This window comes from Antechinus flavipes, chromosome 1, assembly GCF_016432865.1.
Source record: "Antechinus flavipes isolate AdamAnt ecotype Samford, QLD, Australia chromosome 1, AdamAnt_v2, whole genome shotgun sequence".
Classification (NCBI taxonomy): Eukaryota; Metazoa; Chordata; class Mammalia; order Dasyuromorphia; family Dasyuridae; genus Antechinus; species Antechinus flavipes.
In genome coordinates, this window is record NC_067398.1 from 578266284 (window position 1) to 578294264 (window position 27981).

The following is a 27981-nucleotide window of genomic DNA, read 5'->3' on the forward strand; positions in this document are numbered from 1 at the left end:
TGTGCATATATTAACAAGTTTTTATCCCTGTTATCTGTTAATGGCTTGAGGATGGGGTATGGGGGTGAGATAGGCTTAGAAGAGAAATTATTGTATTAGAAAACAACCATCCCTTTTAGATAGGCATTAAATTATCTTTTATTTATTTTACTGAATTTAGTTACTTTATTTTGTTTGATCTGTAATACCTTGTGACTTACCTTACAATGAAATGGAAAGACTGAATTTCTGGACCATATTTGAGACATAATACTGCAATTCAACTAGAAAAAGATTTTTCTGATACTGGTTTTTTAGTATATAGAAGGTTTGATTTTAAGCAATAAAGCTTTGATTTAAGTTACAAACATTTTATATTTCTAGACCAAATCACAATTGCTTCAGAATATTTTGTAGTTACATGACGTGACACAGTTTCAGTGTTTGGTTTTGGCTCAGCTATAAAAATCCAGCGAAAAGTTTCTGTAGTTCAGAGGGTGATGTTACCCATTTGGAGACACAGAACAACTCCCCCTTGATAGGGCACACCTACATGGTATTGTTGATCTTTTCAGTGAGCTATAGTACCTCCCTACTTGATAGAGGAACAAATTTTATCTGATTGAACAATTACTGCTTGATAATAAAGGAATATCAAAGAATACAGAATCCTGAGCTACTCCTCTTTAACGGTAATAATTGGCCCTAAAAACAGCTTTGACTTTCAGTTCCATATCCTGGCATAAGAGATCCCCCTCAAAAAGAAAAGAAAAACAGATATTTTTTTTAAATAGAAGTGACTTCAGTTATCTGGCCCTTGCCCCCCACCCCTTGGAAATAATTCACTCCCAGTTCTCCCTTTGTATACATTGATGAATTTTTTAAAGTTTTATTTCTAATAAGTAATGATTATAGTAATAATCAGATGTAAAGCAGGTGTCATAAAGATATCCTAATTCTGTGGAAAAGATGTGAGGAATAGGGAAAAGTCCGTTTCTTTTTTAAATCAAACCAATGATAAAAGATCTTGCAAGTCTAGAAAGTATGGGGAATGGTTATTATAGCATTTAAAACCCTTTGTAGCATTAAAATTCTTTAAACAATGACTTTTTAAAATCTTCTTTTGGGATCTTGAAAAAAAAAACAGTAAAGCTACTGATGTGAAAAATAAGACATATCTATTCTAGTTAGAGATACCCATTGTTGATATGGACACATAACAAAGGTTAATCTATTTAGAATTAAAATGAAAATATACAAACTCTTTTTCTCACGTAGAATGTCATGAGTCTTCTTTCGTTCTTCTTTCTTGATCAGTGCCATCAAGGAAAATCCAAGCACACTGTTTAAGCCTGTAGAGAAGGGGAAAGACTTGTTCCCTCTCTTCCTTACCAAATTGATATCTAGAAAAGTTCACAGTAGTTCACAAATCCAACCCCTGGTCTCAGCATGGAGTGCCCACTGCTGGTGTCCCAGTCCCTGCTCACTATTTTGACTGCAGGCTTCTTGTCTCAGCACCAGTAAAGACAAAGAGGTTATAAAACAGTCAGTTATCCCTTTTATTTTTTCTTTTATCAAAGATGATTAATAGAAGCTATAGGCTATCCTATCTCTAGTGTGGGGCCTCAAATTATGTTCCCTCTTAATTGGCCCCCCTTGTGAAATGACCCATGAGAAAGATTCAAAAGCAGTAAAAATAAAACAAATTATACACTTAAAATTAATTTATTAGATTCATTTAGTCATCAAATAATGTAGGGGATTTTGTTTATGTAGTACTGTTTTAGCTGATGGCACAGACAAGATTTATCAATTGGGTAGAGATTGGACTAGATACCATTTGGGGTCCCTTTAAATTCTTAATATGAATCTTAACAGTCAATCCTAAAATCTGCTGTGATAACAGGAATCCCACAACTTTTCCTTTTGTTGCACCTTCACACTTTGTACCAAGCACAAGCTTCTTATGGAACTCTTTTAAATTATTGTTGTCTCTCCACATTTCTTCCTCTTATTCTAGTTCAGGTCCTCATCACCTCTCATCTGACCAACTAATCTTCCTGTCTCAAGTCTCTCTGCAGTTCACTGCTGGATGCTGGGGAGGAGGTGCTGGATGCTGGGGGGAAGGTGCTAGATGCTGGGGGGGAGGTGCTGGTGCTGTCACTGCCCCCCCCACTACCCCTCCTCCCTCCATCCCGGAGGGTGGAGTTGATAGAGGAGAGTCAATTACCTGCTCCTCAGGTGGGGCTGAGGCTGCCTCAGATTCACCCCACCCTTGAGCTTCACTTAAGTCTCCCTGCCCTGTGGGGATATGGCCATTAATCTGTTCTTTGTCTTCCTCCTTTATCTCAGGCTTCCCCCTTTGGATATCCTGGTATTTTAAGGCCATCTGTATTGTATTGTATAAATAGAACACTGCAATGGAAACTGAACGAGGACCGTTTTCATTGTTATATGCAGACATCTGTTGACCAACCAATGCCCAGTTTTTTAGAGAGATTTGCTTTTCCTCTAAGAACCAAGGGGAGGTGCGTTTTAATGTAGCCAGAAGTCTAGCTGTCTGTCCCCAAGTTACAAGTAGCCCTTGATCTTCTATCAGCTTAAGCAGGCTTTCTATAGCACCACTCTTGGGTGGGTCTGGGGTTGGGGTGGGGGATGGAGAATCTTTACCTAGGATCTGTCCCATTTCAGCCAAAAAAGGTTGTACTCACTCAGTTCCTGGTCACTGGAGACTTCTTCAGTGAAAGTAGGGTCCTTGGTTCCCACGCTTGGGCGCCAAATGTTAAGAGTTCAAAATGTTGGAGTTTGTTCTCAGAGGACAGCCGGTTTAGAGGCTTAGAGCCCTTCGGATGTCTCCAAATCCAAAGGTTCTGTCCTTCAGCCTCTGCCTCTGCCTTCTTCTGCCTCCAACAAAGATGGAAGATCTCTCTTATCTCCTTCTGGGGAGCCCAGCACCAACTTGCCGCGGAGAGCGGGCTTCTGGCGTAGCTCCACTGAAATCCCAAAAGTGTTCTCTGCAGCAGAGTCGTTTCTCTCGAGTCTAGCGCGATCAGCCAGCCAAGAGGAAAAAATGTATTCTGCCATAGATCCTTCATCGCTGGCTTTTTATCTGCCTCTTCTGAGAGAATGGGATTATGGGTTTTCTCCCATAGTGCTCTCTGGCCCAATGACTTTAAGGGAGGTGTGAACTCTCTTGAAGTTAGAAAGTGTACTTTGTGAAGCTAGCATACTTGTGGAGTCCAATGAGTAAAGGTGGGAACACAAGCCTTGTCTTGATTAGTTCTACTTAGTACCTTGTTTCAGGTTCTGGCCAAAACAACTTCTTGTAAGATTAGATCAACTCTAATTACTTAGCAGTTAGTAAGGATTCCAACAGTTCACTGTCCACATGCTGCCAAAATGATTTTCCTAAAGTTCTGCACTGTTACTGCTCTACTCAGTTCACATTAAGCGTTTATTTAGCTCTTTGCCAGGCTCAATGTTAAGTACCACAGATACAGACAGACAAAAGACAGACTTATGAAGATTTGCTGTATTCCACACATAAACAGCTAATGTGCATACAAGATGCAACTGCAATGTCTCCCAATCACCCATAAGATCAAATACAAGATCTCGATTGGGTGTTTAGCAAACTGCTGTTCTGGTCTTGGTATAGGCACATCTTCCCTTTTTGTCTATTCCAGCCAACTTGACTTCCTTCTCTTCCTCACAAACAACCCACCCGGATCTGGAATACCTTCCCCCATCTTCACTTTACTACATAATGCCTCATTAATTTCATGTCTCAGATGCCATCTCCTACATGAAGCCTTTTTTGATCACTCTCATTGCTTAGTGCCTCCTGTACACACACACACACACACACACACACACACACACTCACCTTGTATTTATTTTGTAAGTGTTGTATGTTCATACTGTTTCCCCTTGTTGAAGACAGGAGTAATTTCATTTTTGTCTTTGTATCACCACAGTGTCTAGCTAAGTATATGCAGGTTTTGTCTTATGCTACCTTCTCTTTTGTGGTTGCCATCTCTTGTTGAGCAAATCAGCTCCAGTGGATTTAGTTATCATCTTCAAACTGATAAGCCCCAACTTTCTCTAATTTTTTTCATGAACTGCCTATTGGATGTCTAAAAGTATCTCAAATTCAACAAAATCAAAATGGAATTCATATTTTCCTAAACTCATCTCTGCCTTTGTCTTGCTCTTCTTCCATTCATCCTTTGTTACTAAAATTTAAAAATCTGCTCAGAGCATTCTTTTCTAAAAGTTTTTACTGAAAATTTCACTTCCTGTTGCCTATAGGATAAAACAAGTATCCTTAGCTTGTCATCTAAAACCTTTCACACTCTGGCTTCCACCTACCTTATCAGTTCTAATTCATTACTTTCCTTCAAAAACTCTGCATAATTAGAAAAATTAGCCTATTAGCAGTTTCTTATGCATAGCCATCTCTCATCTCTCTTTTATGTAGATGACCCTTCCCATGTCTAAAATTAAACTCTTTATTCACCTGTACCTCCTAAAACCCTTAGATTCCTTCAAAAACCAACTAACAAATTCCTTCCTGCAGGAGCCCTTTAATCATCCCATCGTTTATTAATATTCTCTCCTGCTTGAAATTATTTTGTAACACTGACATTTACTTGTATATAGAGAGTATACTGCTAGTGTAATTACCTTAAGGATAGGGACCGTTTACTTTTTGTCTTTTTAAACCCAATACCTAGATTGGGGCCTTGTACATATTAAGCACTTAACAGGTATTTGTTAAAATAACTTTAAAACTTTTTCACAGAAATTTTGATTTTCCTTTATTTTGTTATCATTACAAGAAGGGTGCTTAAAATTACTGGGATTTTCAATTTCCTTCACTAAAATCCTTCTCTACCCCATCTTAATATGAAGGTTTCATTGAGCTCTTAGAAAGTATGCTAATCCAGTACAAGTCCTGTCAGGTTCTGCCAGTCTGGGGGGAAAAAAAAGCTTAAAATATAGGAACTAAATTGGGAGAGGCTCATGGCCAGATTTGCCTCATTGTGTTAAAGATTGTGATCATAGCAATTCTAAAAGCGTCTACTAAATAGAGCTTCTGTCTGTAGTCTATCAATGAAGGGAATGCCCCTTCCAGCAGTATTACAGAGCTGCAGATTGTTGTGTATGTAAAATGCATATAAGTATATTTTGAATTTTAAAAGTATCTCCTAGTAAAGAATGTGTTTTAAATCTAGCCAATCAAATGTACCCAAAGTGAAGTGCCATTAATAGTTTCTCATTCATATAATTTTAACTCCAGAGTGCCTAGGATCTCTAAAAATTTACTGAACTACTCCATTATGCTATCAAAAATAATGATTCATTTTTTAAAATGTTGGATTTTAAGAATAGGAATGGTCTTAATAGATCATCTAATTCAGCTAGTAGAGCGAAACATGTTATAGAAAGCATACTGTCTAAAATTGGAATATACTTAAAAGTCCCTGATTTTTATGAAGAAGAAAAAGAATGTAATTGTACTCATAACAAATTAAATATAGCAGGGTTTTTGTTTCTTGTTGTTTTGTTTTTTAGCTTTTATGTAGAATAAAATGGAGAAATTCCTAAGAGTTTTGTATTTCCTGGGTAATCTATATATAATGAAATTGGGGAAAAGTTAAATTATAAAATAGATGTTAGTTCAATTTGATTGCTGTTCATTGTGATTCATAGAAGCAGAGAATCTCAAATAAGGATTCTCTCATCAGTGTACCTGAGAAGGAAGTGCCTTGCCATTGGTTGATGATTTCTAGTGAAGTGGAACCCAGTTGGAATTAGGGCATTCCATCCACTTTGGGATAAAAAGTTTTTCATTGTATAATATAAGCTATGATCTCTCTCTTTTTATCTTCTGCCTGTGACTCCTTGTTTTTATCTTTTAGGACCAAACAGCCCAAGTCTAATCCATCTTCCACATGACAGTTTACCTATTAATGGTTAATAGGTCCAGCCATTTCCCAAGTTCCAAATCCACCTAACTCTCCCGTGATCTGATCTAGGGTCATTCTGTCCATCAGAATAGCATGAGGCATTTTGTTAAATGGTTTGCTAAGATCTAGCCAAAATATAATTGCAGCATTTCCCTGCTCTGGTAATTGCTTTTTTGTTGTTGTTTTGTTTTGTTTTGTTTTGTTTTTAAAGGAAGAATTTGGCTACCATTAACTGTAGTTGATGAAATAGGCTTTTTGTGATCACTATTGTAGAATATTTTCAGGAATCCAAATCAAATTCTCTGAACTATATTTTGAAAATAACATGTTTTTCTCCATTTTAAAAAAACAGGACATTTTTATTAGAGGCTTGAGGCAATCTCTTCTGTTGGCCATGATTTTTCAGTGTTCATTGGGAATAATATAGCACACATCACCTCGTCTTCCCTCTGAGTTGTAGTAATTGCTTTGAATCTGGTAAATTAGATTTTACCAAAGACAGATTTCTTTAGGACAGCTCCCTAATGATACTGGGTTTCAACTCCCTTGTTAGCCTTTTTTTTTTTTTTTTTTTTTTCAATTCAAACTTTTCTTCCAAGCAAACTCAAAGTTGAACAAGTTTATCCAAGTCATACTTATTGTTAGGATTTTGGTGTTTTCCAAGTTATTTTGTCATTCTATGCATATGTTCATATGGTTTGTAGTGTGCTGCAGAGAAAATACTATCTCTCTTTACTGATCTCTACCATCCTTCCCTCTGTTATCCAGGATTTATTTAGATGAGCTTATCTTTGTAATAGATTTCCCCTTTCACCCTTTCCTTCACCTCTTCTCCTTCTCCCTCAAAAAAAAATTTTTTTTTAACTTGTACTGGTTTCTTAAAATACACTCTCCCAGAATTAAACGTCAAAACAAGGACCCCACCCCATCAAGTCTCGGTTATACTTGTGAAATTTGCTTCCTTGTATAAGAATCTCTAACTCACCCAAAATATATCAACCCGTATTTTTAATTTTCTATATAGATATCCAAGACAAAGTTTTTTGTTATATTTTTCTCCAAAATTTCATTTACAAATTTCTGGATAGCTCTACTGGTTTTTTCCTTAATCATGATTGTCAAACTTTTTGATCTCAGGACCTCTTTACATTTAAAATTTTTAATTTCCCCTCCGGAAAGCTTTTTTATAAATCATGATATTTACCATAATCAGTATGGTACTGATTATAAAGTTCTGCCCTGAAGGATTCCCTGAAAAGGTCCCCATTAAAATTTGTGAGACTCCAGGCAAAAACATTTTTACCTTTATCTTAAGTTATTAAAAATAAATTAAATAATTCAGAGCCAAGTATAAATTTTGGAGGTACTACATTAGTAACTTCTTGTCATGTAGACAGAATCATTAGCAACTACTCTTTGAATTTGGCTAGCCAACCTATTTTGAATCTACTATTTATTATTACCTAGTCTAAATTTCTCTGGCTTCTCCAGGATGATACAGTTAATCAAAAAAACAAACATTAATGTATATCCACAGTATTCCTATCATCTACTTTAGTAATTCCATCAAAAAGCGAATTAAACTTATTTGTTTATCATCATCCACCTTTTTGACCCAAGCTCCTTTTTTGGTTTTCCTTTTCTCTTAGTATAGCTAAACAGATCTTTTTTGCATTGCCAGCACCAACTCAGAGTTTTAGCACACTTTACAAGATTTTTACAATACCAGGCTTCTATCATCTACTGTTTCCTGACCTTGCTTGCATCTTTTGTAAAATTATTTTTTAATCTGAATTTGTAAATCGGAGCCCATCAGACTCTTAAGACAAGTCATCTTCAGCACTGAAACTGTTACCCTTTCTTTTTAAAATTTCATTTGTAAGACTTTCCTATTCCTTTTGAAATATCTACTATCGAATCTTATTCCAGCAAATATCTGCATAATCAAATCTCTGTCATTGCTACTTTATCATGTCTTTGTGTGTAGCTTGTGTTCTGCTTCCAATTCATCTTTTTCCCCTCTCGTGATCTATATTCCACTGACAAAATCTCCTATTTATTCTTCCACTGATTTTCTCTCAAACAGTTCCATAATTTGTTCTTCTAGTTACTGGATTTTCTTACTAATATTGTACCTTTTAATTGTAAGATGCTACATCATCCCATTTTGCCTTTTATGTTTCTTTTGAATAAGATATACCATCCAAAGACAATTCTAATCATAGTTTTTACTCTAAGTCTTAGTGATTTATGAGATTAAATTTGCCTTATGAGGGTCTCTAGTTTTTCCTGTTTGTTACTATTTAGCTCTTTCCAATTAGTCAATAAGCACCTATTACATGCCAGGCATTCTGCTGGGCTCTGGGTTTACGAAGAAAGGCAAAAGAGGGTTCCTGCTTTGAAGGAGCTCACAGTATAATGGAAGAGACAACATACAGCCATGTACAAATAAGCTGCATAAGAGGATAAAGTGGAGGTGATCAGCCAAAGAAAGGCACTGGCATTGAGCAGTATCAGGAAAGATTTTTTGTAGAAGAGACCTGGAGATGAAGATGAGTTCCAAGTATAAAAGAGGCAGCTAGTTAGAATGGAGGGTGAATTGTACTGAGACCTTGTAATGAGAGAGAAGCAGGCAGAAGATAAAACTGACAAGCCTTGGCAACAATGGAGAAGGATAAGAAAATGAGCAGTCAAGAGGTTTTACCTACCTAAATTGCAAGGCTGCATGACTGAGAAGATGGTGGTTCCCTTAAATGTTAAATATAAAGTTAAGAGAAGGTTTGGAAGGAGAAATGAGTTTAATTTTGACCGTGTAAAATGCAAGATATCTATAAAATGTTTGTTTAGAGCTGTCTAGTAGACAGTTGGCAATATTAACTAGAAATAAAGAAGTTAGAGTTATGAGAGTTATCAGAATCACTAGTACAGAAATGATATAAGATGAAGTATTCAGAAGAAACTTTCAAGTAAATGACCTCAATTTTTTTCAGTAAAATGTGAGATAAGGTTTTCATTTGAGAGAGTAGAAAAATGCTGTGGGAGATTTGAATCCTTGGATTTTTGTCTCCTGTTCACTTCTGGATGCCTCAAATACTATTCTTCGTTCATTATAATTACTTTGTAATATCTGCCCGAGGTGGGGAAAGTGGAGAATAAGAGTTTTCTTCTCCAGTTCTTTAGTTTAAAACCTTCTTGATTAAATTTGCAAGACACTCAGTAAATACACTTTTACCACCATTTATTAGATGCAGTATCATCTCTAGTCAGGAATTTGTCATCTCTATGCTTTAAGCCAAGATGTGGGGGGAAAAAAAATACCAAGTCTCTCTTTTTTAAGCAGTTGCTTGCTTTCCAAATCAACTTGTCTTTTCTGTATTTCTTGTTTCCCAACTGCCTGAGAACACAACAGCTTGAAGTGACCTGCCCAAGATTTCATAAGTATAAGTTCCTTCCTGGCAATGCCATCTGTGTCCAGTTGAATGTATTAGAAATAGTTATCATTTCTTTTTGTCTTGGAAAGTTTTCTCATGTCTCAAATGTAAGACTTTTGAGATACAGCTACTCTACAAGAAAAACATGACCATTGTCAGGACACTTGTACAAGGAGCCCATCAGCTATTCCTCTGCTAAACTTTACTGGATGAGCTTGCCTGATAGCTTCTAAGGCTCTATTACATTTATTTTTTTGGAAAATGAGCAACATCTAACTTCATCCTCTTCAGGAACAAATTTGTACATCTCTAATATATACAATAATATGTAGGTCTTCTTTTCTTCCCTTTTATTACACTCCTTTGCCATGATACTGATAAAGGTCAAGTTTCAGCTTTTCCCTCACTGAAGCCTTGCTTTTGATCTCTTTATATTATTTCATCACTCTCTGACTGCCTACAGCAAAGAAAAAGAACCTCTCCAGGAAAGAGATTGATAAAAATGTGAAACACAGATAGTAGTCCTTTAGTTATTGCAGAAATAGACATTCACATTTAGTCACTGTACAATTTCACCTTCTCTTTACAGAGGCTGATATTTTTTAAGTCTACTTGTAACTGTTTAAACCTCTATCTTAAATACCTGCTTAAAACTTTTACAGCCCATTATAATCTCCTAATGATGAGTGTCCCACTCAAAGTTTCATGAGGTACTATAACAAGCATAGCGAGGGGGTAGTTCTTACATTAGGATAGATCCAATCTAAAGTGGGTGTTAATATGGCTCTTTTAAAATTATTCTGAATCTTTTGGGCAAAAATAAAAATCTGTATCTATACAGTTACCCCATACTTTTATATTTTGTTTCTGGACAGGTGCTGCACAATTCTTCAACCTAGGAACATCCATAATGGATCTGTCACCTTATTACAGTCATATGGACTTTGTAATCATTTGCTTCTAAATGTAGCATTTAATTGCAATTGTTATAAACATTTCTGAATGTTCCTGCTACTTAGTAATGGAGTTAACAATTTAATGCATTATTAAATTTATCCCAAATAGAAATTATACTTTTTAAAGAAACTGCATAAAAGTTTTTAAAACATATACTATGCGCCACAGAATATGTACTTTTTAAAATTTGGACCTGTTAGGCAACTTTCTAAAAAAACTGATGTGATCAGTTATATTTAACTAGGTAAACTTAATAGAACACTAGTCACTATTTGCCAAACAAGATGAACAGGCTTTATGAGACTGGTGATAGTTATTATCTTTGGATATATACTACATTGCTGTAATTAATTTGGCTTTATAATAGTGTTCCAAATAAACCATTTTATAAGTAATTGTCTAAAAACTTTTCTTAAATTTTATTAAAGTATAAAAATTTCTGATGTTATGATGGATGAAATAAGGCTCTATGGAAGTGAAATCCGAGTAGAGAAAATATTTCAAATAAATTAAATTTTGTAGAGGTTGAAAGCGTCTTTTGCAGCGAAAAGGCATGTGTGGAAGTCAACCCAAGGTTTTAAATTTTTTTCTGCAAACTACACCCCCCAAAAAAACTGTATCCTTTCTCACAGTTATTTCCTACTACTAAAAAAATTAAAAGTACACACTTACCTTTTACTTCTGCGTCAAACTTAACTCATGGACTTAGTGCAGCATCTCCGAATCTCCCTTTCTTGCCCACACCAGAAGTTGAAGGGCTGGCCACTCTCTAGTCTGATTCCACTCTGATCAGTACAGACACTTTCACTATCTCCATTTCTATCCTGAACTTTTTAGTCCAAGCCTCTTAGATCCCACAAGTTCACCACTTTAATGCTGGGATTAGTGCAGATACCCAAATGCCTTAGTCTAAGACAGCTTGTAACTCTCAAACTCAATAGATCCATTTAGCCTCTGCCTGCCTCTCCAGGGACTGATATTATATGTATGTGCCATCACACACAGAAGACATTTCCTTTCATGCAGTAACTAGAGTCAGAGAATTAACATTTGATGTCTTTAATATCATCATAACTAGTTACAAAAGATCATATGAAATTATTTAAAATTGTTTACACTGAAGTTACATTGCTTATTTAAAATACATTAACAATGATCAGTCAGGAGGCAGCATGGTACAGTGGAAAGAACAGATTTGGAGTCATAAGATGTGGGGTTCAAATCCCAACTACATAACCTTGAGCAAGTCAAGTTGCTTGAACTAAATGGCCTCTAAGGAACTTTCAAGCTCTAAATCTATGATCCTATGATTCCATGTTTTAAGAAAAACATTACAGAAGTAATAATAAATCTGTTGGCAAATGGCCTTAGCCTTGTTAACAGCAACATAGTCTGATAATTGTATCACACATAATTTGCTCTAAAGTAGGACCACTGTGAACTTCACCTAAAAATAGCTATTTTTGAAAATAGCAGAAAGATCTTTGTTTTCACCTATAATAGTTTCCAAAAAAAAAAAAAAAAAAAGAAAAAAAAAAAAAAGACCTTGTCTCTAGTGTACAGAGAATAAGCATATAATCTCAACAGATCATTCAATGGTCTTTATGTATCTGTAATTTAAAAGACATAAAATCGTGGTTTTTTTCCTACTTTGTAATAATCAATTGTGTTTTATGAATTTAAGTTCTGAATTTCAGTAAGCACTTGAACAAGATTCTTGCTTTTTTTTTGCATGCTTAGTTAATTCATAAAAGGTTTTTTTATCCAATTGAATTTTAAAAACAAAATCATTAGCTCCAAAATGCGTGAAAATTCTCATAAGTTATGAAGTATATATATTTATATTTTTAAAATTATGGCTTACAGTTGCTTCTTATTAAGTGAGTCCTTATGTATTCTGAGGGGGGATCCTAGTTCTAAAGATTTGCTCTACAAAAAGAATTCTTGACCTTTTGTGTGTCATGGACCCTCTTCTCAGATATTTTAAATGCATAAAATAAAATACAGATTTACAAAAGGAAACAATTATATTGAAAAATAATAATCCATTTTTTCCCAACCTGCTCTAGAAAGGAATTAGAGAACATTATAATCAATTTTGTCAGAAACTTCCCTCACAGATACTTTTTAAATTTGGGGTATCTGATCCTAGAAGTGAATAAAATAATTGGGCTTCCTAATGCCTGCTAAGCCCTTGAATCAAATGAGTGCCCTATAGCTATCTGACAAAAAACTATACCTTGGCAACCCCCAAAGCCTCTTTTCATATACATAAAGAAAAGCAAGGAAGCCACTTAATATTTAGTAAATACAACTCATTAATTAAATAACTACTTATAAATTTTAAAAGTCATTAAAAAAAAAAACAAATGGCCCTCGCTGTCACTTATACAGCTCTGCCAACCTAAGTCAAATACTTTTTTTTTTCAGTTCAATACCTAAAAGTTTATTCCATTTTATATATATGCTTCAAAATTTTTTGTATAGTGAGCTAGAGTAACCACAAGCAGAATGAACAGAAATAACACTTGCAGAACACTGTTAACATGAAACACAACAGTTAAACTCCTACAAAACATTAAATACCAATCATAACTTGAATATAGTGATCAAAAGCAGACTCAAAGTACCTGGCATATAATAAATGCTCCCTGACTGACTCAAAGTCCACTTCAGAAACCTTAAGACACAAGAGGTCTGTCTCCCCCCACCCATCCACCCTCCGCCACCCCCCACAAAACAAAAATATACTTCCCACTGCTGTAAATGGAATAAAAGCACAAATTTTATGTACACAGATTGAAAAATCTATCATACCTACAACTTTGTTATCAAAAAATCGATCTTCCAGTCAGTCTTCTATTAAGACTTTTTCATGTTGTAAAGCAACAATCCATACTCCTTATGGAGCAGAAATGTGAAACTACAATACACAGATTAGAATCTTACAAAAATGCAAATATTTGACCTTATCCTGACAAAAATGGGACTGCCCTCATTTACAGTCCATATGTACACAGCGCAATCAAAAGAATTTTTTAAAAATTAAAAGATTCCCCTGAAAATCACGTGTCAAAATGTTACAAAACTGTTAAGACTAGATTCATGACTAATAGTTTTATAGAATCTCAATAATGAAAGGCACCTCAGACCATCTAGTCTAACCATTATCTTAAAAGTATTTTTTATTATACCCAAGGACTTGTTGCTCATTTACCATTAGGAAGTTTTCCCTATATTGGGCCTAAATCTGGCTCTACTACTTCTACCACTCACTCTCTCATTTGCCCTTTGGTGTCAAGCAGGTCAAATCTAATACCTTCCCTCTATGTGATAGTACTCAAATATTTCAACTGTTGTATTTCTCCTAAGTTTTATCATCTTTTCTATTCTTAGCATCCCCAGGCCCTTCCACTAGTCTTCATGTGGTATTTGATTCAATTTGAACAGGCTCAGAACTTCTTTCTCAGGTCAGCATTAATCTCTTCATCTGAATTTTTAAAACAAAAACATATTGTCTGAACTTTCCTATGCTAATATAAGTCCTACTCTGGTGCCTCATCATGATGTAAAATGTGACCCTGGATTTTGCAAAATAGAACAATCCTATCAAACAAGTACAGCCCAATTTAACTGCTCATTTGCTTTCTGTGAACATTTGAAAATTATAAGCATAAAAAGGCTATCAGATTAGAACTTGAACTTGTTTTTTATCTTTGATAACTATTTCTACTTGATTTCCTTTATAATTTTATATATCTTAGTTAATGTGTTTAAAAGCAATATTTGGTACACGCTATAGGCTTCACCAGACTCCCAGAGGATTCTAAGACATCAGAAAGGTTAAGAACCTTGGTCTTAGGGAATGCTTTTTGAACACAACAGTTCATTAAAAATGATTACTAAGGGGGTATAGTGGGTTATGATCTGCTCTTTCTGAAATAAGTTATAAGTTAACTAATCAAATGTAAACTAGCTACCATGTTAGCTTTCCTTAAACCATATTTAAAAAGAAAATAGTACATTGACAATATATGCTCACAGAGCAAATACCTAACTCTTTGAGCCACAAGAAACCTGTGTTTGCAGGGATCCTTCAAAAGAGGGCTTTTCACATCATCTCCAATGATGCCTCATAGTCTTTGTTAGGCTTTTTGGGGAGAATAATTGTTAACTATTTTTTACCATGTAATTCCAGAAAAAAATAAGTTACTGTTTAATATAGGATTGTCCAAAACTTCTTAATTCTCATTTGGAATTAACTTCCTCAGAAACTAAAGCTAAATTTACATGATTACCTCATGAATTTCTTAATATTCTTACATGTTTCAGAATTCAGTTTGAAATTTGAAATCTTATTCCCCTAAAGAGCACATTTTGCCTTTTTATTCTGTATTTTTGGCAACAGTTACTGATCAAAAACAGTAAAAATCTCATCTGACACAGAACTTAAATACAATAATTAACTAGTAGCTCTTTCTGGCATGATAGGTAATATTTCAGAGCTGCTGTCTGTTTTTTCCATATTCTTAAAGAGATTTAATGTAAAAGATTATCAGTGTTGCTTGAGTCTAACAAAAGCACCAGTATTTGATGCATTTTTCATTATTTACTTTGATGATCTGTGATCTCATTAATGTGGATACTTCTTTCAATGGGGAAGATTTCAACCCATATATAATTAGTTCATCCTGTGAAATTCTTGTCTTTGTTGAGGGCCTTCCTCTATACATACTATCCCCTTCACTCTTCTATAATCCTGGCATATGGCTTCTTTTCTGATCATTTTATTGGTAATATATTACCACCTATTCAAAGCCACCATGGGTCTTTCCGTTGAACTTTGGGGGACCTGAAACTTATAATTTATTTCTTATAATAAGAAATTATAATAAACTTATAATTCCTCAGTGAAAGTGGATTCTTTAAAATACATGTGTAGTATCAACAGAATAATACTGGCATTTAAAAGACATCTTTGTTTCAGGATAAAACTGGATATATTCAGTAACAGCACAATTTTCTACAAGCAGTCTAACTCCTACTCAATAGTTCAGTTCATTGTTAGTGTACAGTATCTATTCAAGATAAATGTTTTATGCAACTTCCTTTCAGTCTAGAAAACATACATTTTTCCTTCCCTTGTTTTCTTCCCATGTAGATAGGCCACATGGGATTCGAGTGATTATGGATCTCATTTATGAGGTTGTACAATTATTATAGAACTGGAATAATCAATACAGTACCATCTGTGAGCAGTCACATCTAGAGACGAGCCTATATCCCTTTGTTTTATACCTTGTTTTCCATTTATAATCAGCCAATCAGAGGACAGAATGAAGTTATCTCTATCTTTCAAAGTTCAAGACAATTTTAATGTACTTTCAAGATACATTAGAGGATCTTTAAAACAGCATTTAATTCTGCCAAATCAAAAGTTTTTTAAATAATCAAACACAATTTTTTTTAAACCTGTCTATTCCTCTTTCTTATCTTAATGCCTGTGACTGAGGCATATTACTCAATAATTTCCAAAAGGTGACCCATTTTTTCCAGAAATATTATTTTTTAAAAAAATAAAAGCATCCTCATAAATGGCTATTTTCCTATTCAGAAGACATTATTCCAAAGACAGATTTTGTCAGTGATATCTCACACGGAAAAGAAATGAAGTTGGAAGAGGCTTCCTCCAGATATATCAATGAGATTCAATAATAAAAAGAAAGCCAACCTTCTGCAGACTTTCATGTATTCCTATAATCATATCCTATATGACTTGCATAATATAACTTTCCAGTTCCTACATTCCCTTACTACTACTCAGCTGGACCTTATCTTTGCAGTCTGCCAGCCACCACATTACTCTTCAATTTCCCTGAATGACTTAGCCCATTTTAAGAACAATATTTTTATTTATTATCTGTGATGTCTTTTTAATAACTGAAAACGGATTTAATTATAAAATAGCAAAAGCTACAAATATAATTACAGCATAGTATTACTCAGTGGTCAAATTACAGAACCCAAAACCAAAAGACAAATGAGTGATTTTTATGTCATTCCACTGCATCTAATGTTGAATTCCATCTCAATCCTATCTCATCCCTATATTATATAGAATTGTAAACCACAAAACCCAATCTTCAGCACTACACAGGATTGTATCTTATACACTAACAAAGTTAAATTTATGTTATGTTAGCATCATGTATGGTAGTTTGGATTCTAAGTATTAACATTTTCCCACTCACCTTTAAAAAAAAAAAAAAAACACGAGAGAACATCTTAACTCAGTAACACTTAAGAGAAAAGGTGTAATATTATTTCCTTCAGTCATTTTCTTATCAATTGATACCTTTCCTTCCATTCATCACCTCACAAATACACAACTATAAAAATTAAAACTATTAAGATGACATTCTGCATTTGTGATAACAATATTCCACATCATTAATGAAAAAACTAGGTGACAAAATTCTCCTTGTGGAAAATATAGTTATTGTATTGAAATACTTTGTTTTTTAAGAAAAAATTCAAGTCTTACTAAATGCTTCCAAAATTCTTCCCCCAAAGCATTAAGATATATCTTATTATGAAAGTATTGATTATAACACCATCAAAACTAATCTAGTAATTTCAACCTGAGACATAAAGCAAATTCATATAGCTTTCCTAAGACAAAAGGAAAAACTTTTTAATATTTTCACCATTCAGAGAACACTACTAATTTTTACACAGGCAGAGGATATTTTATAACAAAATTGCTAGAATTTTTAATGCCCTGACTGAGATACATCTTTCATTTTCTATCAAATCCCTCAAAAGTGCTTTAAAATATAAAGAGAAAATATGCAACCATACATAAAAATGTTTGGATTTTTATTGAAATTTCATGTTTCGTATCAAACAAAATCTTTCTTCAGATAAAAATATTCTCTCAGATGTCTCCCGATATCTGTTAAGTCTAAATTGGTCCTTCAGTGCCTTAATTTTTAAAAATTGTCTTGATGAAATGTCTATGCTATTAGAATGTTCCCAAGAATAATTTTTATCGTGTGAAGGACCGTACATGACGACCTCTCCCGCTGCCTCCACTAACAAATTTTCCTCTTGAGCCTCCACTGCCACTATTTGCGCTTGCCCAAGAAGGACCAAGTCCACCCCGACCTCTGGAAGCACGGTCGCGTGGACTTGGACGATATCCTACAATAGAAAAAAAAATAAGTTATTTTAATCCTCACTCCTAGGATTAGGCAAAAACTAACTTATTATTACTTAATATAATAAGTATATTATTCAAAAAAAGAACTGAAATTAACAAAACTTTTAAATTTCACTTAATAGCAAATATAATGTAGTTTAGACAAGAATATTACTCTTTTACCCAATATCAAAAAGTTATTTTTGGTCCATCTTTACAAATAATAAGTACTTTCATTTATAAATGAGGCACTTTGAGAAGTAGAAACAAAATTGCACAGAATTACTGTTTTTTTATTATTTCAGTCACAAAAGATGATTAGACATTTTTTGCTGAAAAGTATTTTTCTAAAATGAGTACCATTATTGTATCAGACCTTGAAGCTCTTTAGTATTTGTTTTGTATACTCCTACATGTATACTTGTCTCTCTCATTAAAATGTAAGATCCTTAAGAGCTATTTCTTCTTTGTATTCCTAGTTACTACAACAATAACTAAAATATAATAAACACTCTTAAGAGTTGCTAATGAATTTTTTTAAGCTAGATGAGAACCAATGTTTAGTCCTCTCCAAGTTGTCAATATACTTTAGGAAACTTCTGGAAATCAGTAATTATGTTGCTTAAAAATATAGAAAATCATATTCACATTTAGTGTCTCACAGGATGCCTGTTTTTCATATTCCCGCTTGGAAAGAGGCAAACATCATTCCATGTTATCACTGCTATTTGCTGAACAAAAATACAACCCACCTGCAGAACTGAGTGGCCGAAGGGGTGGAAGAGGCCCCCTGCTAAAATTGCTCTGCCCTCCTCTACTTTCATTATAGGTTCCTCGTGGTGTACTTTGCGCACTCCAGCTAGAACCTCGTGTTCCCTCACGACGACTATAATTTCCTAAACAAAACATAAAATGTCTTTATTTAATTTCATCCTTTATTAAGTCCTAGATTGAAGGAACACTACTGACAGTTTACTGAAAAACTTTCAGACAAGTAGCTGGAATACAGAAGTAATTAAACTCAAGAGAAACAACTTCCAATAAGAATTAATAACAAAATTATATAGCAATCCTTATACATACTTAGCAGGTAGACCATTAAGTATGTAACATGTCTACATTTACTAGTGAGGATATATATTTCAGTACATCAAAAACACTTTGTAAAAGGGCTACTTTTACAGCATTAGACTGGAAAAGCAATTTGATAAGTATAAATTGGAAAATTAGAAATAATCTCAAACAAATTTCTTTGGTAAATCAAATAAATAAATCCAATGCCCAAAAATCAAAATATTGGTCATAAAATGTTACTGAAAAACTTAGATATTAAGGGAAAAAGCATGAGAAACATTTCCTTGAATAAAACTATGTCTTAAAGTCCTCCCCACCCCTACACATACATCCACTTTAAAAGTTTCTTTCAGAAATAGTCATTTAAATAATCTTAACTAATAGTAATATAATTTTTCTAAAATAAAAGTTCAACTTATCTATGACTCCAAAAATAAACCAAATTACCTTTTGAAGCAGGTGGAGTGAAGAACCGATTCTGACTATGAAAAGCACCTCGTCCTCCTCGGTTCCCTGAAAATCCACCACGAGAAGAAATCTTCTGTGATACTTTGGGTGGCCTTTTTGGTGGTGGTAGTCCATCCTGTGGGACAACTTCTTTGCTTTCAGCTGCAACAAAATCATCCACGTGCATAGATGGTGGCCTACTGGTGTTCTGTTTCCTCTGACGAAAGATATCATGGGGTCTGATGCCCTGTCCAAATCCTCCCCGGCCTCTTCCTCTGGGAGGTGGCACGATGTGTGCTCTCTTGGCAGGTTCAATGTATTCAGATTTTCCACTAATTAAAATTTTAAAATATTTAAGTTAAAACTAAAAAAACATAAAGGAACTTTCTTCGTTTTTTATCTATTACTGGAGAAAAACTAAAACTAATTAACTCAGCACTGAAAACTTCTATTTTAATAGGAAAATCTTTCATTTTTTCCCAAATTTCATTCAAAAGATCATTTCCCTTCAAACCAAAAATAGTTCCTTTTCCTTAAAAGAATCAATACGACTTTTATGGAGAACAGCATGGGACAGTATTGTACCATGTACTATAAAATGGAGGGGAAAAGAGCTCTCTGACATGCTATTTACAAGTAAAAAAAAAAATTTGCTTAATGATCCAATCCCTTTTCTTCAAACAGGAAAAGACAATTAATAACCAAAACACTCAAGTTTTCTTATAACCTATAATCAAAAAAACATAGCAATGGCCCAATTCTCTGTACCCAAGTCTCTTCAGTTCATAGATATAAGCTAAGTGATCTTTACAAGTGAAGTGAGAAAGAAGACTCCCAGAAAAAACAACTTACATTTCAACCATCACTTTGTATACTTTACCATATCACATTCTTGAATGTTCCTCAACTATATGCAATTGTTTTAAGAAAGTTATAAAGTAACAAAGCTTTTACCTCGATGTTATAAAAGTCTCATGTTTGTGCTTGCCAAGTTTAAATCCTTTTGTAGTCTTTGTTCTCCCAGGAGATGATGGTTCTGACAAAAAGGAACGCTCTAATTCGGCTTGCAAATCAAAGTCACTATAGCATTTTTCAGACAGCTCAATTAGGTCAACTTTTACCTGCAATCATAAAAGGATAATTCACAACAGTGCCATATTCTAGGTGCAAACATTTAGATATAATTTTGGCAAAAATTTTCCTGGCATGTAAAATAAAGCAACCAAAATTCAAATATTGAATTCAAGTATGGGACAGGCTGTTATGTATCCTTTTTAAAAAAGGAGAATGACCCTTTATCAACAAAGAAGCTAATCCTTTATAACCGAGTTTCTGACAAAGGTGCCTTCCTTCCTCTCTTCCCACCAAAAAACATCAAGCTAAGAGTAAAATCTCACAATCTTATTAGAAACAATGTAGAATGTCTACACTCCGATATAGACTAAAGCAGACAGCATGTGAAATGTCATCAATAGACCTTATATTATCTGTATTATATACATATATATTTGCATACCATGGTATCCAAGAAGTTCTAGAAGGAGTTTCATTTAACAGAAATTGGAGCCAAACAAACATAATTCTTTTAAATTGACCTAGTCAACTTATTTAACTTTTAGATTTATTTAATTTAAACTTTACCACCTTCACAGACCAAAATAAATCAGATCTAATGGCTCATTTTAAAGGAAGTACAATCTCATAAGCTAAACTATCTAGAAAAAGAGTTTATACTAAAAGAAACTTTGGAGTACTTTTCCAAATCACCATGTTTTAAAATAATCTATTTTATATGTTAAAAAGCTAACACAAATGACATTACAAATCATATTACAATTGTGAATAGAAGATAATGTATTTTTCTATCATTAATTATTTGGCAAAAGATTTCTCATGATTACAAAATATCGTAAATAATTTATAGATGTTCCTACAATAATAAAGTATAATTTATTTTTTGATCATACTCAATATCTCACCATTGCTGTATTTACAGCCATGCTCCAGTATTTATTAACATAGAAACAAACTGATTAGAAATGATTTTCCTTCAGAAATCATCATGGAGAACAAATTTAATATGAATTCAATATACATAACTATACATTTAAATTTTGTCAGCAGACGCATGCTTCCCTCCAAATAAAACACATTATGCTACAAAATCAATCTCTTTACCAAGCAAATCCCCCCCCCCCTTTTTTAAAAGGACTTAGTTCCTTTCATAATACCCCCCACACACCACACTGACACAAGATCAAACTGATGACTGTGTCATAAGGATTTCCTTCCATTACTCTTATCAAGTGCAATAATTCACAGAAAAACAGAGCACTATACATACATAGCCTACAGCAAAACTATGAGTACAATACAGTAAGGATGCAAGAATATAATCCTGTCTTGTTAGGACTGCTTCTCAAAGACTCATACCACTGATATGAAAGAAATAAAATGAAGTAGATGTGAAAAATAGAGAAATCTAAATATAGAACAAAAGGAAAAGTGATAAAAAATAAACAACATTAATAATCGAACAATAGAATTCAGACACAAAGTAAAATCTATATTAAAAATTACAGAAACCATCATCAACTACAACTTTAAAAATAACTCTTTGGATATATATATAAAAAAAAAAAAGCACTTTACCAAATCTAAATCTGTTTCAATCTCTTCAGCCTGGAATGGAGAGAACCACATGGATTTCAGCTGGTCATCCATGACATCAGCTAACACATATGCAGTCCTACAACAAAAGTTAGGATAACAAATACATTGGTGATAAGCATACTTCAAAATACTTGAGAAATCATCTTCCCAATCTTGTGTAAACTATAATTCAGAATATGTGAGGTATTAGTAACTTTGGTGTTACAGCTTTAAAACAGCTACTTCAGGAAAATGAGTCCTTAGCAAAGATTATACATGATTTAAAGCAATATATGTATTAATTCTTCGGTGTTACATAAATCTGGTTCTCTCCAGAACTAGCTACACCCAGAGAAAGAACACTAGGAAATGAGTGTGGACCACAACATAACATTTCCATTGTTTCTGTTACTGTTTGCTTGCATTTTTGTTTTTTTCTTCTCAGGTTATTTTTACCTTCTTTCTAAATCCGCTCTTTCCTGCGCAACAAAATAACTGTATAAATATGTATACATATATTGTATTTAACTTTAACATATTTAACATGTATGGGACTACCTGCCATCTAGGGGAGGAGGTGAGGAGAAGAAGGAGAAAAGATGGAACAGAAGATTTTGCAAGGGTCAATGTTGAAAAATTACCCATGCATATGTTTTATATATAAAAAGCTATAATAAAAAATAAAATTAAAAAAAAATTTTTGGTTCTCTCACTAAAATGGGGTTAGCATATTTTCAAGAAAAAAAAATTTACCACAAATATTCAAATAATTTATTTATTTAGTTCAATATAGTTCAATATCACACAGCCAGTCAATGACTCAGTATAAGATGAAGAGCCCAGAATAAGCTAAACTCCCAAATCTTTTTTTTTTTTTTTAATGAAACAAACTAGTGCCCTCACTAGTTTGAAGAATATGAGCTACTTCCATTTTGTGTTTGTATCTTCAGCCTTAAGCACACTACTTACCACTTCACAGGCACTAAAAAATGATTGCTGACCGACTGTGTCAATTACTAAAGGAATTATATTTTATTTTGCTAAAACTAGTTAGATAACATTAAATATGGCCACTGATTCCAGAGAACAAAAATTTGTTTTACCTATTGTTAAAGAGATTTTGAAGAGATTCGGGAGCTGAAAGTACTGGTTCCACATCTTGATCACTAAGTGGTAAAGGATCACCTGCAGATTCCAACATTTGCCTAAGACCAACTATATTGTCCTGCAAAGAATCCAGGTTGTCATCATCTTTAGAATGTTCCTAGGTTTAAGATAAAAAAAGAAAAAAACTTGAATCATAAAGCAAGTTTAAAAATAAATAACATTTATTATGCCCACACAATTTTCTTGAAAAAATGTGAACCATTAAGTAAAATTTCTTCTGACATCAATATTTTACAAAGCAAAAAGTTTCTAACTTATACAAAATAAAACAATGCAGGACTATTTTTATAAAGGAAATTATTGGAAACTGTATAGCAGGGGACATCCTGCAATCAAAAGAGCAGGCTACATTTAAATTTTTTTTCAGGAAATTATGAAATCTTTCAAAAATTTCTAATTTCAGCATGATTTTGAAAGAAAATACCCACTCTAGGGATCACTACTTAAAATAATAACAATGAAAACATAGTAAAAAATAAACAGGAAGAAAATACAGTTTAATTAAAGGGAGGTTTTTTGCCTCCTTTTTTTTTTTTTTTTTTTTTTTTTTAAATTACCAAAATATGCTTCTCCAGTTGAAGAAGCAAACTTTCTGGACTTTCGTCTTTGCTCTGTAAAAGTTGTTTCAATTCTGCAGCATTAAGACTCAATGTCCTTGATGAATGAGATCCATCTATTTCCATGAGACCACTGTCATCTCCACAACATACCTGTAAACATTACAGAAATTAAACTAAAATAATAAATAAAAGGAGCAGGTGGCATTAATCTGAGTTTCAATCTCAAAGAAGCAATATGACTTTGCCTACTAATCTTCAGTTACATCTTAAATGATGTCTCATGATGTCTCAAATGTTTTCCCTCAAAAATACAATGCATTCTCCAACATAATTGTTATACAATAGTTGATAAAACTATACCTGCCATTAGAAAGAGCTAACAATTTTTAATTATCTCTCAGAAGATAGTCAAGCACACAAATGAAGAGGATAAGAATCAATCCATAAAAGAGTACATCCCATCAGGAGTAATGTTTTTTGCTTTAGAGGATGTACTCACAACTCATTACTCTTTAATTTGAAAAATAAAAGTGAACAACTTTGAAAACATCCTAAACTTTCTTTTAAATCTGAGGATATATATTATATAACCTGGAAATTAAATAGTTAAGTATATTTGCACAAGATCAAAAATTAATCCATTTGTAGATTGCCAAGTCTCTTGACTTCTCCTCCTGCTATCTGTACGATTTAGATCAATTCCAAAATATTAACACCTTTATGAGAGGATGGGATATATCTAAATATAGCTAGCTCTATTATAATCTACTAATCACTAAATTTTTAGTGAATAGAGTAGTAAATAGGTATTAATTAACCAAGTAAACAAAAGTAAAAGCCAATCCGTGAGGAACATGATGAAGATTATGTGAAGATTTCATTTATTCAAAGTATCCTTCCTCCATTGTTATCATAAATAACAATTCATGGCTAAAAATAAAATGCCTTTTTAAATGATGATAATTTATCCTTTGGGTCACAGTTAAAAATTTGGTGTCTGAAAAATCTATATTAAGTTTCACACCTTTTGAAGACCTTTCCACATGGAAATCTAACTTTTCCTAAAAATCCAATTTAGGATGCAAAGGTATAAATTTTTAACCACTAAATGTTATTTAAAAAAAACAAAAACAAATGAAATGTGAAAATTCAGATGAACTCAAATGTGAGACTGTGTTATACTTAAGGAAAATAATGATTTTTACTTTAACACAACAAAATACCCTTAGGAATCCAAGTGACTTGTTCCAAGACAATCTCTCTAACTACTATCCTAAGCCAACTTTTTGGTACCAAAGTATTTCAAAACCTCATTAACTATTCAATTAAGCAATGATATAACATGTAAATCTCTAAAATTAAAAAAGGAAAGGGTAAAAAACATTTTTTAAGTAAAACTCAAAGGAAAATATATTTTATTTTCACTAAACATATATAACTTAAAACTAAAATTAACATAAAAACTAAAGCTTTTTCTTAAAGTTGACCAAAATGGTTCATAAACATTTTATTTTCCTAAGTTAGCTGCCAATAACATTTTAATGAACAAATTATCTTCAGCCATTACAAACACCTAAAAATCTTATTATAGTAGAGACTCAAATTCAGGGTGCATATAAACAATGTTCTTAGATTTGCCACAGAACCTTAAAAGTGAAAGGCATCACTTTGGAAGATAGTTCAATTTTTAATTCAAATCTTCTAATACATATTCTAATCCTTTTAATGAGGTGTTTGTTCCTTGAGGAAAGGGACTGCTTCATCTGTCTTTGTAGTTGCCTAGCCCAGAAAAGGCACTCTATAAATACTTATCGAATGAATGAATCTAAATATAATGTGCTTCAGGGCTATCAGTTAGTAGTATATCATCATCCATAATATTTGCTGAGCAAAACTTTCTGGATAGTATTGATATGGTAAAAACAAAATGAAATTTGAAGTGGAAGAAAATCTTTTTTGAAATTATTTTGATCTCAAAGGTTACATTCACACTGGTGCTTTAAAGAGACCAGCAATTAAATTTTTATATGTATGTTTGGGGGTGTGTGTGTGTGTGTGTGTGTGTGTGTGTGTTTATAGCCATGCTTAATTTAGCCTGCTTGAGGAATGTGAAAAATAAGAAAAAAGGAAAAAGAGAAACAAGTAAAAATTGCATGTCAGAGAACAAAAGAAAACCTACCAGGAAGCAAAGAAAAAATAGACAATTCTGAATAAAATGTGTTTTTTTAATAAGCTTTCTTGAAATGGAAATTTACTGTTTCATATTTTGAATTTTCTTATGTCCTACTGTGCACATGTCAATTTTTTTCCTTTTCTATTTTGTATTTAAGTTTTATATAAACACATTAAAAAGTTAAGATAGCAGAAAGATGTTTTACAAATATGATAATATAAAAGAAATGCATGTCAAATTCTAAATAACTGAGGCTTTAAAAATTATATCATATTATAGCACAAGTTAATAAATTCAAAAAAGGTTTAAATGTATTAACTCACCATTGTGTCAGAGTTGAGTATTTGTCTCATGAATTCCAAAAAAGAAGATGCAAGTTCTCCTGTATCCTTACTAAATGTGCTAACAACTCGTTTCAATAATCGGTGCAAAGCATTACTGTGTTTTCTTAATGAACTATTGAGAATGGAAGGAAAAAAAGTTAAAGATAGCACTACTAAATAAAAGTTATTAATCTTTGCTAACGTGAAATGAAAAAAAGCCTCATAGCCTTTTATTATCTATCTCTTCCAACAAAAACCCCAAAGAGATTTTCTTCCATAACATTCCAAACAGGAGGTCAACTAACCTTTTCTTAAGCTTCTTCACAGGAAAAATTCATAACCCTTTTTTTCTCCCAGGAACGACCCACTCCACTTTTACTAGTGACCTTAACAAATTTATCCTTTTGAAGCTTCTAATCAAATCTAGTAGTTCTGTCTTCTAAAGCTAAATAGATTAATATTTCTTCCCTATAATGTTAAAACACAGATATTATATGCACCTGAGCCTTTTTCCCTAACAAGAGAGAAACCACGAGGTTACTTGTGTGGGTACAAGGCCTTTCACCATCCAGGCTGAACTACTCTGGACACCCTCCGATTTATCACTGTCCTTCCTAAAATGTAAAGCCCATAATTGAACCCAGATCTTCACGTATGATTTAGTGAGACAGTACAATGAGACTTTAACATTCTTCTTCCTGAAAGTCATCCCTCTATCAATGAGGCCAACGATTCTTTTAGCTTTCTTGTTTGAGCCACACTACTACTAAAAGCATACTGAGTTGACAATACACTAAAGCACTCATATTATTTAGATAAGAGGAGCATTTAGAATTTCTGAAATTTTTTTAATATTACTACAAGAAAAATTTAAAATTTGTATATAGGCAATATATGGGTACATAGTTATTTCTAAAATCATAAGCAATTTTTGTCATTCTTTTGACAGTATTAATGGCTACTTAAAAAAAAAAAAAAAAAAGGAGAAATGAATCCAGTTACAACTGAAAAATTACCTAGGGCCTAAATCTATACGAATCTGGTTATATCATGTAATTTCTCAGTGACCCCAAGGAACCCTCCAAGATTACATGTAACTGGAAAGATACCAGTCTATACTGAAACAAGTTTCTGCACTAGGAGTGCACTAGACTAGTGAAGTCACAGATCCATAAATACAGATAGATCAATCTGAAATTTTAAAACATATACATATATGTGTATGTATGTAATCTCTAGCATGTACACACATTAATATACATGTATTTTGAAGTTATAACTGACACACAATCATATTAAGCAGTATTTTAATTCCTGGACTGTACAAGTTAGCAACATTAACAAGTGTTTGCCTTCAACATAACACTATTAGGATCACTAGAAATGTGGAAAATGAAATGTGGAAAAGAAAGGTAATATGTAATTCATTTAGAAATCTCATGGCCAATCTAATGAAAAAAGAAAAGACAAACACATAAAAAATGAACAGAATCATTTGCAAAATAACATAAAAATGCTGAAGTGATACTAAAAGAAATTATCCAAATTGAGTCAGATGGAATTAATATCAAGAACTAATCTTTAAATTTTATTATCTTAAAACTGTATTAAAAAAACAAATAGGTGGCACCAGCTCTGGAGTAAGGAAGAGATAAGTTCAAATCCAATCTCAGTCACTTGACACTCACTAGATATGTGACTCTGGGCATGTCACTATTAATCCCAACTGCCTTGCCAAAAAACAAAAACAAAAAATCCTGCACTTACTTTAGGGGCTGGCTGTATAAAGTTCATATCTTTTTCTATATATCATCTGACTTCAGCCTCACAACAGCCTTTACAAATATGAACACTGAGGCTGAGAAGTGAGTTACTAAATTTCAGGAGCAGGTTCAAAACACTTGAAGATGAATATTTTGGAAAGAAAAAGATATTTGAGGAACAAGAAAAGACATGTACAAAACTTCCATGCATACTTTTCAGAATTTATATATTCCATAACCAAAATTAAGAGTAATTATTTAATTCTGTAATTTTTCTCAACT

General features: G+C 33.1%; 1 protein-coding gene and 1 long non-coding RNA gene across 6 annotated transcripts in view; one reads left to right on the forward strand and one right to left on the reverse strand.

Annotated features, from left to right (window-relative positions):
* Positions 1-19169, forward strand: part of LOC127544293 (uncharacterized) — a 53975-nt gene extending 34806 nt beyond the window's left edge. Inside the window, exons 4-5 of one of the 3 annotated variants that reach the window (XR_007949418.1) lie at positions 10258-13809; positions 19071-19091. This is a non-coding gene — a long non-coding RNA (uncharacterized LOC127544293). Of the gene's footprint in view, positions 1-10257; positions 13810-19070 lie in introns of all 3 variants that reach the window. The other 2 variants (XR_007949419.1, XR_007949420.1) reach the window with 2 other exon arrangements.
* VIRMA (vir like m6A methyltransferase associated) overlaps positions 17198-27981 on the reverse strand; it is an 83607-nt gene continuing 72823 nt past the window's right edge. For all 3 annotated transcript variants that reach the window (XM_051970848.1, XM_051970846.1, XM_051970847.1), the window contains exons 17-24: positions 25937-26069; positions 23438-23590; positions 22817-22977; positions 21714-21810; positions 20016-20182; positions 19062-19393; positions 18293-18436; positions 17198-17542 (exon numbers count right to left, since the gene is read on the reverse strand). In XM_051970848.1, the coding sequence (XP_051826808.1) occupies positions 17388-17542; positions 18293-18436; positions 19062-19393; positions 20016-20182; positions 21714-21810; positions 22817-22977; positions 23438-23590; positions 25937-26069 (1342 nt within the window). In that variant the 3' untranslated portion in view covers positions 17198-17387. The remainder of the gene's footprint in view (positions 17543-18292; positions 18437-19061; positions 19394-20015; positions 20183-21713; positions 21811-22816; positions 22978-23437; positions 23591-25936; positions 26070-27981) is intronic.